This window comes from Mercurialis annua, linkage group LG1-X (genome assembly GCF_937616625.2).
Source record: "Mercurialis annua linkage group LG1-X, ddMerAnnu1.2, whole genome shotgun sequence".
Classification (NCBI taxonomy): domain Eukaryota; kingdom Viridiplantae; phylum Streptophyta; class Magnoliopsida; order Malpighiales; family Euphorbiaceae; genus Mercurialis; species Mercurialis annua.
In genome coordinates, this window is record NC_065570.1 from 67,946,706 (window position 1) to 67,963,786 (window position 17,081).

The following is a 17,081-nucleotide window of genomic DNA, read 5'->3' on the forward strand; positions in this document are numbered from 1 at the left end:
CAGATCACAGAAATGATGTGAGATACATGGAGTATTGTGTGGCCAATCACAATAATGCTTCAAGCCATATACATAATGGTGCAGTTGATCACAATAATGCTTCAAAACACATGAAGTATGGTGTGGCCGATCATTTGGCGGATCAAATCCAGACACCGAAAGAGATCAGCTCATCGAGCCATTTGGCCGATCTGATCAAAACACTGGAGATCACCTTGTTGAGGTATTTGGCCGATCTGATCCAAATGTCGGAGGAGATCACCTCGCCGAATCATTCGGTCGATCTGATCAAAAAGCCGGAGGAAATAATCTCTCTGAATCATTTGGTCGATGTGATCAAAACACTGGAGATCACCTCGTCGAGGTATTTGGCCGATCTAATCCAAAACGGAGAAGGAGATCAGCATTCGAGTTCATTGGCGGGACGACTGCTTGAAGATCGGTCCGATATAATGGTGATCATCTTTACAAAGGAGATCAGATTATCAAGTATATTTTGTCGCGCCTTAATGTGAGATCAGATTGTCAAAAAGGCGATAAGGCATATGACTCATTTTTAAGAACGAATCAAGACGCTGGGGGGCAAGGCCGACTTGGTGTATATGGATGTCAAGGAACAAGTAATTTGATATCGCCGATCGAAAAGATGAAGAATGGAGTAAGCTCATTCGGCGTTCTGCTGGTGAGACATGATCATTTTGGTTCGCTAGTGAGACTTGATCACTTTGTTCCGCTAGTAAGGTATTTGATTATTTCGGAAACATGGTGTTCAAGATTATGGTTTTTCATAAAATCATAATATGACGGTATTCTTGTCGATCATATACTTTTTGTCGAGTCCAATCCGAAGTAGCCGAGTCCAATCCGAAGTAGGCTGCACATCGTCACGCGATTCAAACACATACTTGGAATAGATCATGACAAAAGGCGACAAGTCAGGGTTACAACCGCAAAAGGGGACCGACGTACCCTCCGTTGTAACAACGACCGTCGAGTTTCAGCTGCAAAAGGGGATCGACGCACCCCCGCTGGGACGACGACCGCATAGTCAAGCATCCGAACCAAGTGCATGGAAGGAGACAAATGATTATGTCTGCAACCTACCTCCCACTCGCCTCACACTATCACGTGTTGATTTTCTAACTGTACATGATTTGGCCTAAGAAAACTCCGGTTGAAGATCAGCCTAAGAAAGCTCTGGTTCTTAGAAAAAACACACCTGCCATGGTCGCACACAAGGTTACACCTACTGCGATCTTCAAAAATGGTACGACGACCATGATCGCCGACAATGGTTTACCCATCACGGATGTCAAGAATGGTAAATACAGGAGAACAGTGTTTGAGAGAATTTATGAAGTACGTTGCCCAATGTGCAAAACATGCTTCAAGACGGAGCAATATGTGTGCCGTCAACATTCGAAAACTTTCAAGCCAAAATCTGATCCGCTAGTGACAGTCACACTCGGGGGCAAGAGCCGATCATCCATAATGCAAAAATCTGATGATTAGTAAATACAAGTCGATCAGGGATAAAGTTTGCATACTTCCCGAAAATGGTGCGATACGATCAACGAAATGCATTTACGAGCAAGACCCTACATGAGTGTTTCGTGCAAAGATCGACATATTTACTTAAGAGTGTTGTCGGCATAATCTTGTTGATCGATCAGCGGCCGATCATTGGTTGTTCACACTTGTGATAAAACGCAATGATCGGCCAAACAAGAGTGTGTTGTGCGACGATCGACATCTTTACTTAAGATTGTTGTGAGCATAATCTTGTTGATCGATCGGCGGCCGATCATTAGTTGTTCACACTTGTGATAAAATGCAATGATCGGCCAAACAAGAGTGTGTTGTGCAACGATCGACATCTTTACTTAAGATTAATGTAAGCATAATCTTGTTGATCGATCGGCGGCCAATCATCGGTTGTTCACACTTGTGATAAAACGCAATGATCGACCAAACAAGAGTGTTTTGTGCAAAGATCGACATCTTTAATTAAGATTGTTGTGAGCATAATCTTGTTGATCGATCGGCGGCCGATCATTGGTTGTTCACACATGTGATAAAACTCAACGATCGGCCAAATAAGAGTATTTTGTGCAAAGATCGACATCTTTAATTAAGATTGTTGTGAGCATAATCTTGTTGAACGATCAGCCAAACAAGTGTGTTTTGTGCAAAGATCGACAACTTTAATTAAGATTGTTGTGAGCATAATCTTGTTGATCGATCGGCGGCCGATCATTGGTTGTTCACACTTGTGATAAAACGCAATGATCGGCCAAAACCTTGCTCGAGAAGCTTAATGAGACGACCGGCGGTGTTTGAACTCCATGTAACCTACGAGAAGATCGGCGATGAATTGGCTCGGTGGAGACAAAGCGGCGAAGCTTAGGATCGGCAGGTGTATTTGATCGACAGAGGTCGTGGGCGTGAGGATCGGCAGGTGTATTTGATCAACATAGGTCGTGTACGTGATGATCGGCGATGGGTTTGTTCGGCAGGTTGTGGAGATCGGCGAAGCTACTAACCCCGTGATGATCGGCGAAGGCTTGCTTTAGGGTTTAATAAGAAATTTTGGAGAGTTTCCTTTTATAGAGTCCCAAAGTGAGAATGTTGAAGGATCATAAGAGGAAATAAATGCTTGGAGATGGGCCTCTTTTTAAAAAAGAACAAGCCTATGATTTAAACAATATAAGCTTGTTGGGGGCATTGTTGACATCGGCCCAAAAAACATGGTTATCAAGTGATGGGCTGTCAAGGAAGAGAGCATAATGGGCTGCAATGGGACCGGGCCCATATTAGCTATTTTTATTATTGCCTTTAGATTTTTAGCTGAGTTAGACTTTTAGTCTTATCAGGTTAGGGTTTAATTAAGTGTTTTAGTTTTAATTCGCTTCTTTTTCCTATTATTAGGGGATTTGTCCCTATAAATAGTGATTTTTATCAAATTAATAAAGACAACACAAATCAATCAACAAAAACACAATCTCAAAGCCCTGTGCTTTTCTATCCACAACCCCTGCGGTTGGTTAACTTAGGAGTAGATGGACATCAATCCCGCTTAGGTTTCTTAACCTCCGGATCGATACTGTTAGATTTAGTTTAGCTGGTTACTTTTGTTTCGTTCGCGGAACACGTTCGCCTCGCGGAACACGTTCGCCTCGCGGAACACGTTCGTTTGCGAGACACGTTCGTTTGCGAGACACGTTCGTTTGCGAGACACGTTCGTTTGCGAGACACGTTCGTTTGCGAGACATATTTGTTTGCGAGACAAGTTTGCAAACATCAGAGGAGATCAGCTCATCGAGCCATTTGGCCGATCGGCGGATCATGACAAGTTTGCAAGACCTGTTTTGCGAGACCTGATCGACTTGACCGATTAAAGCATCAAACCAAAACAGATCCCAATCATAAATTCAAAGATTCGAGTGGCGGATTATTTCCACGCGAACAGACACATAGTAAAATTCTCAATGAAATTGTGCACTTCAATTTTATAATTAAGGAAAAATACAATGTGATACACCCAATTAAAAAGTAAACTGCCAAGTGGATGGAAAGTCCGTGCTACCATGAAGATCCATTTACAGTTACAAAACATATAAAATTGTTGAAAAGGTTCTTCAAATTACAAAGGTGGTTGTTATTGTTGTTGTTTGTTGCTATTCTCCGGCGTTTTCTCCGTAGCAGCTCCGGCCGGCAACTATTTGTATGTAAATACATTTTATATCTATGCCTCATCAGGTATTTTATTCTCTTTCAATTTATCTTTGCATGCATCCTCATCCAATATTTCTATCAATGTGTTTAAATATGATTAATCACATTTAGCTACATTTCTTTTTTCTTACTTCAATTTAAATTTTGGATTCAATTCAAGTTGAATGATTTGCCTGTCAATTTGTAGATGGTTTCTATTAGATTTGTAAATGAGGAATTAATAATTTCTTTACATCATGATAAACATTCCTTTTTATTGTAAGATTTGAATTTTTTTTGCCTTCTTTTTATTTTTCATTGCATTTTCTATGATGTGTAAACTATGCAGCAATGGTCCAAAATAATGGAATTAATGAGATTGGAATCATACGTTAGGTTTAAAAATTATGTCATTTATGCTTTACTTGGAAGAAAGAGGCTTCACTTTAATTTGAATGAAATGATCATAGTTTTGGAGATAGTAGTAAAATGTAGCTATAACAAATTGGTCAAACACTTCAAATTTAGTTAAGAAATCGCTAATCGCTAATTGATTCTTGAGTTATTGGTTATTGCTTAAAATTGAGTGTTTCCAATTGGTTTTATTTGCTATGTTTTTGCAGCAAAAATTAACTAACTCTTCTATCAGTAGTTTGCAAACAGTTATTTCTTTAGAAGTTTCAATGATTGTCTTGAAACAGAATGGCAGCTGGCGGTAGCACTCAGCAGACACTGAGAAGAGCCTTTGGAGCTTTAAAGGATTCCACGACAGTCGGATTAGCGAAAGTAAATAGCGAAAACAAGGTTATTTTCCTTGCTTGAATCTTAGTATCACGAGTTTCATTTTGCTACACTTACTTAAGTCGCAACTAGATGTTTAAAAGTACTTGAGACTAATAGTCATATGCTCCAGGGGCTTGATGTTGCTATTGTTAAGGCCACAAACCATGATGAAGTGTTGCCCAAAGAGAAACATGTCACGAGTGAGTGAATTTTATAAAATTAAAGGCTCACCGGTGCATGATTTACATAAGCTTACCAATGTTTTTATTGTTGAACCTTTCTCCTTTTGTCAGCTATCTTCAGTTCACTTTGCGCTACAAAAACTCGTGCTGAGGTAGTATATTGCATAAATGGTCTTACCAAGCGTCTTGCGAAAACACAAAATTGGACAGTAAGCTTTTGATCGATACCTAGTCTCTGTGTTGATTGAGTTTTATGTTTAATGTTTCAACTTCATTTCTAAGTGTTATCTTGGATCATATTTAACTTTTCTGCTTTCATCCTGTGTTTTTCTGAATTCAGGTAGCTTTAAAAACATTGGTAGTAATACACCGTGCAGTGAGAGAACTTGATGCTACATTCCACGAAGAGCTAGTTAATTATCGCCGCGGAGCGCGTCTTATGTTCAACCTTTCGCATTTCAGGGATGATTCAAGTCCAAGTGGTAGTTTACCTTTGCTCATTGTTCTTGTACTCAAGTTCTGCAACGTTAGGAACTAACCATGAAGAAGGTTTTTGTTTTTTAAGCTTGGGATTGTTCTGCTTGGGTTCGAACATACGCGCTATATCTTGAAGAACGTCTTGAATGTTTCCGCTTGTTGAAATATGATATACAGAAAAATCATTCAGTATGTATATCAGATTAAATTATCTTTCAATGACATTTTGGTTGCTATTATATCACATTTCTCAACTTTTGATGAAGTTATGGACCATGTTTTTTTCTGAAACAAATTCTCAACAGAGATCGATGGAGCTTGACAATCCAGCATTGCTTGAGCAGTTACCTGCCATGCAACAACTTCTTTTTCGTCTTCTTGCTTGTAAGGTATATAAATATGATTAACTTCTTTGTCATTTCATCGATAATAGTTCAAAGGATCATCAATCTGTTGTAATTCTGCAGCCAGAAGGATTGGCTGTACATAATAGTTTGGTTCATTATGCCCTTTCAATCGTAAGGATCTATCTCAAACTCGCAAAACGAATTGGGACTTCTATTATGGTGTTGTTTTATGTTACCATCTTTTATGAAGTTGCCTTTTAGGTTGCAGGTGAAAGTGTTAGGCTATATATTGCAATTACTGATGGAGTTCTTAATTTGGTCGATGAGGTGACAGTTCTGACGGCCTGATTTTTGCAATGAAACCTTATGTTCTTACAATCTGCCATGGTAATTAACAGTTAATATTTCTTGTCGCAGTATTTTGAGATGGAGCGCCATGATGCTGTAAGAGCCTTGGAAATCTATAAGAAGGCAGCTAGTCAGGTCAATGTTATGTGGAAATGGCAATATATTATTTTGGATATCAGTGAAAAATCAACTCATGTGAATTTATTTTATCGTGAAGGGGGAAACATTGTCCGAGTTCTTTGAGATGTGTAGTAGCCTTGATTTTGGACGGCGGCAGAAGTATGTTAAAATTCAACAGGTAAAAAAAATCTTGTTAGGCCTCGAGTTTTTCACTCGTGCCATTACATTGCTTACATTTTGCATCTAAGTTCTCATATGTACAAATGCAGCCTCCAGCATCATTTTTAACTTCCATGGAAGAATATGTGGCAGAGGCGCCGCATGTTTTAGCGCTCGAGTGGATACAAGTATGTGGATACAAAATTGTTATGCAGTACAACATGTTTACTTTTTACAAATTCCTTCATTTAACGTTTAAGCATCCCTGTATGCTGTCAGATAAATGACGACGAACATGGTACTCCAAGAGCAGTTCTTGCTCCACAGGCTGTTTTGTTAATTGAACAAAAACAAGAAGATGATCTGGAAAAATCCGATCAATGTGCAGACGAATCACACAGCAACCAGAATGAGGCTGCTGCAACCACTCTTGTTGCAGATCTTTTGGTTAGAATTACTTGACTTGACTTAAATTCAGAACATTTAATCCTGCTTGAATCCTCTTTGCTTCTTACTTTGGCATTTCTGTTATGTTACTGCTAGGGATTCGACGATTTAACCCAGGAAGCATCTGAATCGGATGAGAAAAGTTATATCGGAATTTCAGTTGTACCATCTGGTGAAATACTTTGTTTTTGATGGCTATTATCATTGATTCGAATCTATCATTTGATAAGCATTTCTTACGTGTATATGTCAATTAATGTATCAGGCAACTCGGTAAATAGTGAAACTAGCAACGATTCAGCATCTCAAGCTACAAGCTGGGAGCTTGCACTTGTTTCAGCTCCAAGCTCTAATGGGAATGCAGTTTCAGCAAGTAAAATGGTTAGTTTTGAAATTTATGTTTCTAATTGTCGATGAATTATTCAGCCATTAATTACATTTTGAATAGCGAGGATGATGAGTCCCGATTCATACTCTTCTACGCTGAAAGATGATTCGTGCATTTCTACAATTCAAATGCAGGCTGGTGGACTGGATAAGCTAACACTGGATAGTCTATACGATAATGCTGCGATGGTTACAGGAACCAATCAGAATGGCGCATACCAGATGGGGCAGATAGCTCCTAATCCTTTCGAGACTGGTGAATATAACGTTAACACATTTCAGGCGCTCAGTAACATAACACCAACAACAACGAATTTCCAAAAGGTACCAATGAGCCAAGAACAAGGTTTGCTAATAATACAGCACCAGCAGACAAACATGGTTGGTTTTGATTTAAATAATCCTTTTGGAAATCCCTTTGTTGATCAAAATATACCCAATTCTATAGTTGGTGAAAATGTACCTTTACATTTGCCTCAGAATGCTAACTCTAGCTTAATTTAGCGGCTTTGATTCAAGGCCGGTTTACGATGATATTTCACTTACCAGTGTTGTATACAATAAATTTGATCAAAAGGAAGGCATGGCTAGATTAATTGCAGGAATGATATTTTCAAACCCGGTTTTAGGTTACAGATTTGCGCTACATGCATCAATTTATTCTATTTTCTAGCTATCTCAGGGAAAAAAAACACTTCCATTATAACTCCTGCAAGTTACTGATCACTGCTTAAAGATCCAGCCAAACACAAATTGGAATATTAAATAAAAGATCAAAAGTTGAGCCGTACAGAGCATTGCAGCCAATTCTTTAACCAAATGAGTAGATCGATTAAGATTAAATGACTAATACGAACACTACAAACTGCGTAACACTGTCATGAAAGAACAAAAAACTTGCGAAATTATGCACAATATCATTCTATTGGACAGCTTTCAATCTGATCACATTGTTACTTCCAAGGATAAATATATCACACGACTATTTTTGGAAAGAAATAGAATAGGAACCAGTATTTGGATCTTTAACAGCTTTGAAGTTGTCCACGCTCATCCCAAATCGACCAAGAACATTGTTTCCGAGCTCCTTTAACTTTCCTGATGACAAAGAATCAGTTTAAATAGATTAAAAGGGCCAACAGAGACACGTACACATAATGGAAAAAAATATGGGATCAATGACAGCAGTATTTGAACAAGGTTTCCTGATGAAAATTAACGCATAAGATCAATCTTTTACCTCGCATCTAAAACGTTGATGTCTAAAACAAAATCATAGGCTAAAGAAAAAATATCAGTCAGGAGAGCCAAAACTCAAATAATTACCATGGGAAAATGCAAACAAACATTTTAAGGCAACTACTGCTTCAGTTGGAAAAGCATAGTGAAGTTATTCTAAGAGATGGCTCAACTCCATGGATCATAGGTTATGTAAGCAAGAAATTAAGTTTTTGGAGGTAAATCATTGGCATTGACGAGCATTTATTACATATTGGGACAAGTATGAAATGTAAATATGCACCCTTGGAATTTCAAATACCTTGAATAGCCTATGATGCTTATCCTTTTGTGTGCTTCTACTAAGAAACATAATATGATGATTTTCAAGTCCTCCAAATTAAGACTTTTCTTGAGAAATATAGAGTAGTAAAGCCTCCTATTAAAATCTATGGTGTAACTTTGCCTAACTAGATGTTTACAATTATTAAGGGAAAGAATACACACGGAAGAAACTGTCACTTTACACACGGAAGAAACTGTCACTTACATGCATTGTCTACTTACATGCCAATTATACTGATAAAAGATCCAAACTCCTTTGGCACAAATTATTTGTCCAAGACCTAGTTTTTTCAGATAAGAGCTTATAATGCGCCTATTCTCCTACTTTCTGCCATTTGTTATAGAGAGTGGAAACTAACCCAAGGATCAGGATTCAATAATTATTTTGTAGAAGCCATAAACGAGGCTTATTGTTTTTAAGTTTGAATAATACTTGATTCTAATATGATTGTCAGCTGCATCCACTGTTGACTGAGAATAGTAGACTTGTTTAGAGGTACTACCACACTGTTTTCAACTTCTCCTTTAATTCTAAATAGCTAACATCTCTGTGCATGAGTATGTGTTATGAGGGGGTAAAACAGGCGAGAGGAAGGTATAACTCTGAGATGACTATAACATACATTCATCAACAAATACTTTACACATGAACATGTAAGAACTGCAGTATAATAAAAATAGGACATACCTATTGAGAAACATAAACAGGAAAAAATGACAATTAAAAGAATTGTTAAGCTTACCAATCATCTCTTCCTTCATTTTTTCTCGCTTAATTGCAGCCAATGGCTCCAAACGATAGATGATTTTCTTAGCTTGGTCATTTGAAGGATCCAATTCTAAGATTTTTTTCATATCTGCAGGTGCACAAATTGTATTGTGAGCTGAAGTTTAAAAAATTTAAAATAAAAGAAAACAGTTCTATGACATTAAAATCCACATCTACATAGTCCATACACATTTCAAATTAAGCTTAGAGCAGCATGATAAGTTCCCAAAAAGCGAAAAGAGAAGTATTAATCTAAGCCAAAACTAAAGCATTACACGACAAGATAAGAGATCAACATGCATAAAAAAAATAAGTAATAAATAAATAACACCTCACCAGCTATAGCCTCCTCAAAATGTTCAAGCTTTTCATGAGCGTCCGCCCTTCTAACCAAAGCTTTAATGTAGGAGGAATTTAATTCTAGAGCTTTAGTGCATTCCTTGATTGTGTCCTCGTATTTTCCCTAGCATAAAATCATCCCAAAACTCAGCTCAAGACTTAATAGCCATCATACACACATACCAATTTTTTTATCAAATTCTTGCAAAACGAATATCAAATTACACCAAGGCATACATGCATACCAATTTGAAGAAGCAAACACCGCGATTCAAATGACAATTAGAACGCAACTCCGCAGAGGAAGGTATCTCATTCTCAGGTGCAACTTCCAAGGCAAGTTCATAGCTAAACAATGCCTCTTCAAATTTCCCTTCACTAAACAGCTTATTTCCTTCTAACTTCGCTTCATTAGCTTTTTCTAACGCTTCTCTCTACATTTAATTTTTACTAATAAAATAAACAAACCAGTTTTGTATTCAAAATTAGGGCAAACGAAATCAGAGAAGGATAAAAAAATTGCCGAACCTGTTTCAACTCCTCATCGATTTGATCAGACTCCGGTCTTACATTTTCTTGTTGGTCATGTTGTTGATCTTTAGTGACAACTTCTTCATTATCGCTGACGTCTCGCTCGCTCGCCGTTTCAAATCCATCGGTGTCATTTCCGTCCATGGTTGTTCCGGCGATTTTGGTAATATCCGGCGTCGTATTTGACGATGATGATGGAATTGAATCCTCTTCGGGCTCGGTCAGTAAAACCATTTTTAAATCAAAAAAAGCTTATTGAAGTCGAATCAGTTGTGTGTTTTTGAGACTCAACAGTTAAGTTTCAGTTTACAAAGATCATGAAGCCGCTAAATTTAAGAAAATAAAAAGTGGGAGCGCATTCCAGAAGAATCTGCTGTGTCATTCATTTGGGCCTAACGGCTTAAGAGAGAATCTGAACAGGCTGCATGGGCTCTAGCTATAGACCGAAAGCTAAACATGGTGTCTATAAATGAGGGCCTAGTTTTGGGCCCTTCTGTCACCCAACAAAACCCTCTCTCCACTATCTCATACCTCAAAGGTATAAATTACATTACATCATACTAAATATAATATTTGTAAGTTTTTATATTTATAAATATTTCTTATATGTTTATTATTAATATTTTTTTCCATATTTCGTGTCTTTTATTTTTGGTTATTTTTAAATTTCATTTGACCATACCCGTTTTTTGTCTTTTCTGTATCCGTGCTACCTAGTTTTTGGCGTGATTTTATATCACTATTTTGGCGTGAGTTTTCATTATTATTTTGGTATAATATTATATCATAATTTTGACACTATTTTTTTTACATAATGAAATTACTATTTTTAGCAATTACGTTTTCTATATTTTTTCTTGTGAAACATTAACAACAACGATAATTTTTTCTATAATAAAATGAAATGCATTGATTTAAAATTATATCATCTCAATATTTAGAACTAAAAGGACGATAAATCAATATTTTATGGCTATTTTATAGTTATTTTCTGGAAAAAACACATATCACTTATATATAATTACTTGTTAGTTTATTAAATCATCAATAAATATTAAAACAAAATAAGACTTTATGGCAACAATTTATTTGTATATATTTTATAGTTTTTCTATAGTTACTTTATTTTTATCTATTTTACTGTTAGATGAAAATGATTTCATCCAACGGTGAAAAATGGATAAAGTAATCTTTAATTTGTTAAAATTAATAAAGTAACTATAAAAAATGCATTGGCAAGTTGGCAAAATAATTTAATTTTGGCAGGAGTTTGGCTATTTTAGCTGTGGGTGAAGTATTGAGATTTCAAACGTCGATAGAGGAGCTATTATTCACTGACTATCATCATATCATGACATCAGAAATTTTTTATTTAATGATGATAGATTTATTTGAATGATAGCTTTTTTTAATGCGTTGTTACTATAATTGGGTGACCCATTGGTGATTAAATAAGCCCTTGCGGATGACTGTGTTTGCAGTATCATCATTTTTTTTAAACTGACTCACTCAGCTTGTTGAGGAGTCACATATTTTTGTAATTCTAACAATTCTATCAATGAAGATTAGCCTTTTTTAAAAAAAATTATTAATTTTTTTTATATATATAAAAGTACCTATTTTATGAGACTGTTTACGAGAATATAATTTTTTTTTTTACAAAAAAAAACATTTTTGTAACTTTATGTGCACAAACATGCTTTTAGAAGCTATGTGGTAGAGTTTTTTTTTTAAAATAAAAAAATATAAAAATGTACAGACTGTAATTTTTCATTTTAATTATCACAAAATACAAGCTAACTAATCGGTATTGCATTTGTATTTTATTTAAATTGGACTAGACTGAATAAGGAATCAATTGGACTGAGCTAGTAAAATCGAAAATTGAAATGTGGATAATTAAAAATTGAATTTGATTGAACTGAACCACTTTTTTTAAGTAATTAAAGAATTAATTTAGTACTTTAGGTTTGCAAGGGTTAAATATCTGGGAAATACTTACCTAAATCCGGTCCATGAAAAATTCATGGACCCATCCACTAAGATTTTAGAGAAATAAGAAGAGAGAGAAAATTGTGTTAGATTTACTAACACCTCATTAGTTAGGTGCATGGAAAATTTATAGACCGGGTCTAGATAAGAGTTTTCTTAAATATCTAATGTTATTATAGATCAATCTTGAATATCAAAACATTGATGTAATAGTCAATAACAGGAGCAGCTCAAATGTACGAAAACAGAGTGGTAGCCTTTGTCGATGTGAAATTCCTAGTCGATGTACATATTCGAGCTTTCGAAGATCAATCTACGGGTGGACGATACTTTTGCTTCAACCAAATTGTTAATACTGAGCAAGAAGCTATCAAACTTGCACAAAGCTTGAACCCTGTGATCTCTTTACCACCAAGGTAAATACTTGCTAAATTCCAAGAAATTTAACCAGTTTTTAATGAATAATAAAATTCCAAACCTTTTTTAGTTCGTACCAATCGAACTAAAACTTATGATTTTACTAGTTCTATTTCAATTTTAAAAATTGATACCAAGTCTTAGCAATTTCAAAAATTATTCAGTTGATATGTGACAAACTATATTGAAAATTATTCTTTAGAAGTCATTGTAAAACTACGAAATAAAAGTAAAAAATTAGAAAGATGGTTGTATAAATTTTTCCGGTTGATCATTGAAAAAACTAAGAAAACACGTGAAATTGAACCGTTAGTAGAATCAAATTAACATTGAGTTAAAATTAATGAAATTAAAAAACTATATGGATTTGCAAGAAAACAATAAAATATGAAATTTTAGAGTATTAAACTTTTTCTTAATCGGAGACTTTCACTATGATGTATGTTAATGGACCAAGAGCCAAACTTCATTTGTATATATTTTTCTGATTAATAAAAATGCAGGTATGAATATGAAGGAAGTGAGTCCCATACTGAGAGGTTAAGAACCAAGAAGTTAAACAAGTTGATCGTCAGAGGAAACTGTCTATTAAACATTATTTGATGTGTCGTGTGTGTGTGTATTACGATTATAAACAGCTAAAATTAAGAATTAGTAATGAAATCACAAGACGCAGATGAATTGGTGAGGTACTCTTCTGCCTTAAATAATATTGCGAGTTTGAACCATATTCATGTATGCAGCCGTTTAAAATTTGAGATTGAAGTTTACCTCTCACACAAGATCTAGAAGACTCAAATGGAAATTAATTTGAATATGGAAAATTTAAAAATGTGATTTTATAGTTGGGTTCTGTTCAAAAAAATTTATAAACCTTGTATTAAGAAAAAAAGAATCAATGCTTTAGAAAATAATACATATGGTGATTCGGTGCTAGTTAACCTACATGCACTCTCTAAAATATCATAATAAGTTCACTTCCTCGAGTTTGAGCTCGCTTTGCGAATTAATAGTCCGTGCTTGCGAACTTTTCTAATCAATAGCTAATTTCTACATTGATATTTGTCGATAAACGGCTATGAAGTTTGCGTGCTAAAATTTTCCTTTACGAAGCTCCACTGCCATTAATTTGGCTTTGCTAGTATCCTCCTCTTTTTGGGTCATTCAAATTTTGTTCTTACATCGAGAGAGCATTATGATATGTTTTTGTGTGGTATTCTTTGTCGCCAGATCTATCATGGGATAGCCAATGAGTTTTTATATGTTGATGTTTGTGTTTTTCATATAGTACTTGGAGCAAAAGAGTGATGGAACTTTGTTGTATTTTTTTATCACTACAACTATATGAGCGCATGACATTTGGTTGAGCTGAAACCTATTGCAACAACAAGTTCTTTTTCTAAATTCACAAAGAATGTTTTTGTTATTTTTGTAAATGTCGTTATTTATAGGTTTGAAATGAAAATTTATAAAACTAAGTGTAGTTATTAGTTTAGAATTTATCATATTATTCTATGATAAACCTAAGATAAACCAAAGATCAACTATATGCTAGCTATAAGATAATATTTATTAAGGGATTAATGTCAAAAAAATCACGAACTTTACACATTTTCTTATTTTAATCACGCAATTTAATTTTTCTCATTTCATGCACGAACTAATTTTTCTCATGACACCTCAGTACCGTGCATAAATTTGAGAAAAAGTGATAGTTCGTCCATGAAAATGAGAAAATTTAAACTGCGTGATTAAAATGATAGAACGTGTAAAGTTGGTGAATTTTTATGATATAAATCTTTTATTAAGCTATCATAGAGTTTTAATTATGATGATTATAGTAAGTTGTAGAGATGTAATGTAGTTTTTTCATTCAAGATTTGTTCATTTTTTTGAAATAATTATTTTTGTTGACCTTGTATAGATTTTGTTTGCATGACTCCACTATTGCACTATCGCCATAAATATTTTAGCATATTGCTATAAACAACTCTCTCGTGGCTACATTTGTGCATTCACTGACTTAGCTATGTTGGAAGTCATTGTTGGGTATCTATTGTTTGTTGCATATATTGTAATCCATTTCTCTAATCTGACACCCATGAGATATTCCCATAGTCTATCAAGTTCTTCCATGTGGTTTTCAAACTTATCTATTGTGTATGCTTTTGTTGCTTGGAGAAAAGGTTCTATAATTTCACCTTGTGCTTTTTGTATCTTGATTACAAGTTGTTAAATATACGGTAATTAAAAAAATTCATGATATATTTTTGGGTAAACTATTTTAATTGCTTTCTCAATGCTTTCATGTCGATATGAGATTATGGGCATCCTTTTTCTTACTTCCAATGTTTCTCCAACTTTCCAAAAAAAAAGACCATTGTCATGAAGCATCGTTTTCAAATCTACTACATAAAAAGCAAGATAAAATATTCTATTCGTTGCATATTGACTTGCTGTTGAGAAAAGAGTTCCTCCATATGCTACTTTAAGAATGTGTCATCCACTACAATTACTGGATTGAGAAAAATTTTATCCTTGTGTTGAAGCATTCAATAATATAAAAACATATAGAAATCAAAAAAAAAATCTAGCTCATCAACAAATAATTGAATTTTGTTTGCTGTTGAGAAAAGAGTTCCTCCATATGCTACTTTACGAACGTGTCATCCACTACAATTACTGGATTGAGAAAACTTTTATCCTTGTGCTGGAGCATTCAATAATATAAAAATATATAAAAATCAAATTTTTTTTCTAGCTCATCAACAAATAATTGAGTTTTGTTTTTAATGCACGCAAATAACTCAGAAACAATTTGTATGATTCGTGTGGATTACCTCTTATAAGCTCTAATTCTCTTTATCTTGATCTCCATGCTTTTTAGGTCGACTCTATGCCCTTTTTTCATGTCTCGCATAATGCCAGCTGGTGAATAAATAGTTGTGAAGCTGATTTATCAATCCTTTATGAAATTTTCAATTAAATTTGTTGTTGCTGGTCCCTTGCCAATCAACATTTCTCCTACTCTGTGATGGGAATGGAAATATTCATATATTATATGTGATTTCCAAGCTACTTACGTGCATATAATGATTTAAATTTGAACATTTTGAGTCTATATGTTGTTTGAGCGTTTCAGTTACTATAGCGCGTATTTCATGGAGTGTTAAGCTAAACCGATGTAAACCGTTGTATTTATTTATTTTCTAAGATTTATTTGAGGCAAATAATTTCAACATATGATATAAAATTATTTTCTTTAGATAATATTATGTTAAATGAATGAATTTGTGGTAACTAGTTATTACTAAATTACAATTTGAATATCTATAATTGAATTTCATATGTTACTATTATATAAAAATTACATTTTTATCACGACCCGGAATTTTGGGCCGAGACCGGCGCTAGGGAATAGGAATAGTAGTTCTGAAACCCGTAACAAGCCTAAAAATGCAATAAAAAAATTCGCAATCGATCACTAAAAACCACACATATATACAAAAACGTTTTTGTAAATAAAACTGTTGAAAATATTATGATTACAAACTTTCACATGTTAATGATTTACATAAACCAGGATCTTACGTCGTGATATCTCATATCAAACATAGCCTTGTTTCTAGCAACGGTTTAAGCGCAGTTTTTCAAAACCATACATTCTAATTACATCATAGTAAAGCCGTAGCTTTTTAAAATCGTTTGACACGAGGTATATATACAGATTAGGACTTTAACTAACTACAACACTACTGATAGGAACTTTCTCTGTACATACTTCCTAAAACACGGACTTCGGAATAAAGATAGAAGTTTGTTACTTCGCAAAAATATTATTTACCTACAAAATAATTATATCAACGGGGTCAGTTAAAACTGAGTGAGTTCATAAGTTTACAAATGAGTATTGCATAAAACGTTCAAACAATGTTATAAACAATCATTTATATGCATCCACGTATAATACTCCGATTGAAACCTTAAACCTTAACTTCATTGTCTTAACCTATAATTTTTGCTGTCTTGAACAAGTTTTTAATACTTATTCTTGATGTTAGTCCCGGGATAGTTTTACCGAGTTAACTATAACCATATAGTATAGTTCAGGAATAATTTAACCGAGTTAACTAGTACTATCTCATATCCAATCAATGAGGCGAGTTCCTGGAAAATTCTACCGAGTTCAACTCCCTAAACATAGGTCCCGAGATACATCCACCGAGTTCAACCTATACATGTCATGTTCTTGAGAAGATTTCTGATGCTTGTAGAATCCTTGACCTTAACTAATGATCACACAGTTCATATTGCCGCTCAATAGGAAAGCTCGTTTCATCGAATTCATACATGTTTAAAACCCATGATGTATGCATTTCAAGTAAGGCATTTTATTTAAAATGCTGTTATGCAATTGTATAAATAATATGCGTAAAAAAATCTGCAATTTAAATACTTCAAACTGTAAACATCCACAATAAACTCACTGCTTGCTATTTTAAAAAA

At 34.6% G+C, this 17,081-nt stretch overlaps 3 protein-coding genes across 6 annotated transcripts; 2 read left to right on the forward strand and 1 right to left on the reverse strand.

The window, feature by feature from the left end:
• Nucleotides 1–3,553: 3,553 nt before the first annotated feature.
• LOC126664552 (putative clathrin assembly protein At5g35200) lies at nt 3,554–7,509 on the forward strand. 3 transcript variants are annotated; one of them, XM_050356995.1, is made up of 16 exons: nt 3,554–3,759; nt 4,416–4,518; nt 4,628–4,697; nt 4,791–4,888; nt 5,020–5,161; nt 5,245–5,345; nt 5,423–5,545; nt 5,624–5,674; nt 5,765–5,830; nt 5,921–5,986; nt 6,069–6,149; nt 6,241–6,318; nt 6,410–6,577; nt 6,674–6,749; nt 6,843–6,958; nt 7,100–7,509. In XM_050356995.1, exons 1-16 carry the CDS (start codon nt 3,569–3,571, stop codon nt 7,466–7,468), a joined length of 1,899 nt encoding a protein of 632 aa, XP_050212952.1. In that variant the 5' UTR covers nt 3,554–3,568; the 3' UTR covers nt 7,469–7,509. The 3 variants fall into 3 exon arrangements, with proteins under 3 accessions (XP_050212952.1, XP_050212953.1, XP_050212954.1); XM_050356996.1 differs by having other exon boundaries at nt 5,462–5,545; XM_050356997.1 differs by lacking the exon at nt 5,624–5,674.
• Nucleotides 7,510–7,709: 200 nt separating this feature from the next.
• LOC126664554 (uncharacterized) lies at nt 7,710–10,509 on the reverse strand. 2 transcript variants are annotated; one of them, XM_050356999.2, is made up of 5 exons: nt 10,164–10,509; nt 9,881–10,069; nt 9,633–9,759; nt 9,271–9,384; nt 7,710–8,057 (listed from the first exon to the last, which is right to left on the reverse strand). In XM_050356999.2, exons 1-5 carry the CDS (start codon nt 10,398–10,400, stop codon nt 7,990–7,992), a joined length of 735 nt encoding a protein of 244 aa, XP_050212956.1. In that variant the 5' UTR covers nt 10,401–10,509; the 3' UTR covers nt 7,710–7,989. The 2 variants fall into 2 exon arrangements, with proteins under 2 accessions (XP_050212956.1, XP_050212955.1); XM_050356998.2 differs by having other exon boundaries at nt 7,710–8,062; nt 10,164–10,507.
• A 53-nt stretch (nt 10,510–10,562) lies between these two features.
• Nucleotides 10,563–13,178, forward strand: LOC126675243 (cinnamoyl-CoA reductase-like SNL6; the record flags this gene model as incomplete). The annotated part of the gene is made up of 3 exons (XM_050369853.2): nt 10,563–10,704; nt 12,382–12,574; nt 13,079–13,178. Coding segments are annotated over 3 exons (435 nt in total), but the record flags the coding sequence as incomplete, so codon positions are not given.
• Between the last annotated feature and the right edge of the window lie 3,903 nt (nt 13,179–17,081).

Coding starts and splice junctions, on each gene's coding strand:
- LOC126664552 (XM_050356995.1), top strand. CDS start 3,569: ATGGAAAGTCCGTGCTACCATGAAGATCCATTTACAGTTACAAAACAT. Junction 5,831..5,920: donor TTCTTAATTTGGTCGATGAG/GTGACAGTTCTG, acceptor TTCTTGTCGCAG/TATTTTGAGATGGAGCGCCA. Junction 6,578..6,673: donor CTCTTGTTGCAGATCTTTTG/GTTAGAATTACT, acceptor TGTTACTGCTAG/GGATTCGACGATTTAACCCA.
- LOC126664554 (XM_050356998.2), bottom strand. CDS start 10,400: ATGGTTTTACTGACCGAGCCCGAAGAGGATTCAATTCCATCATCATCG. Junction 10,070..10,163: donor TCGATGAGGAGTTGAAACAG/GTTCGGCAATTT, acceptor AATTAAATGTAG/AGAGAAGCGTTAGAAAAAGC. Junction 9,385..9,632: donor TTTTGAGGAGGCTATAGCTG/GTGAGGTGTTAT, acceptor GTGCACCTGCAG/ATATGAAAAAAATCTTAGAA.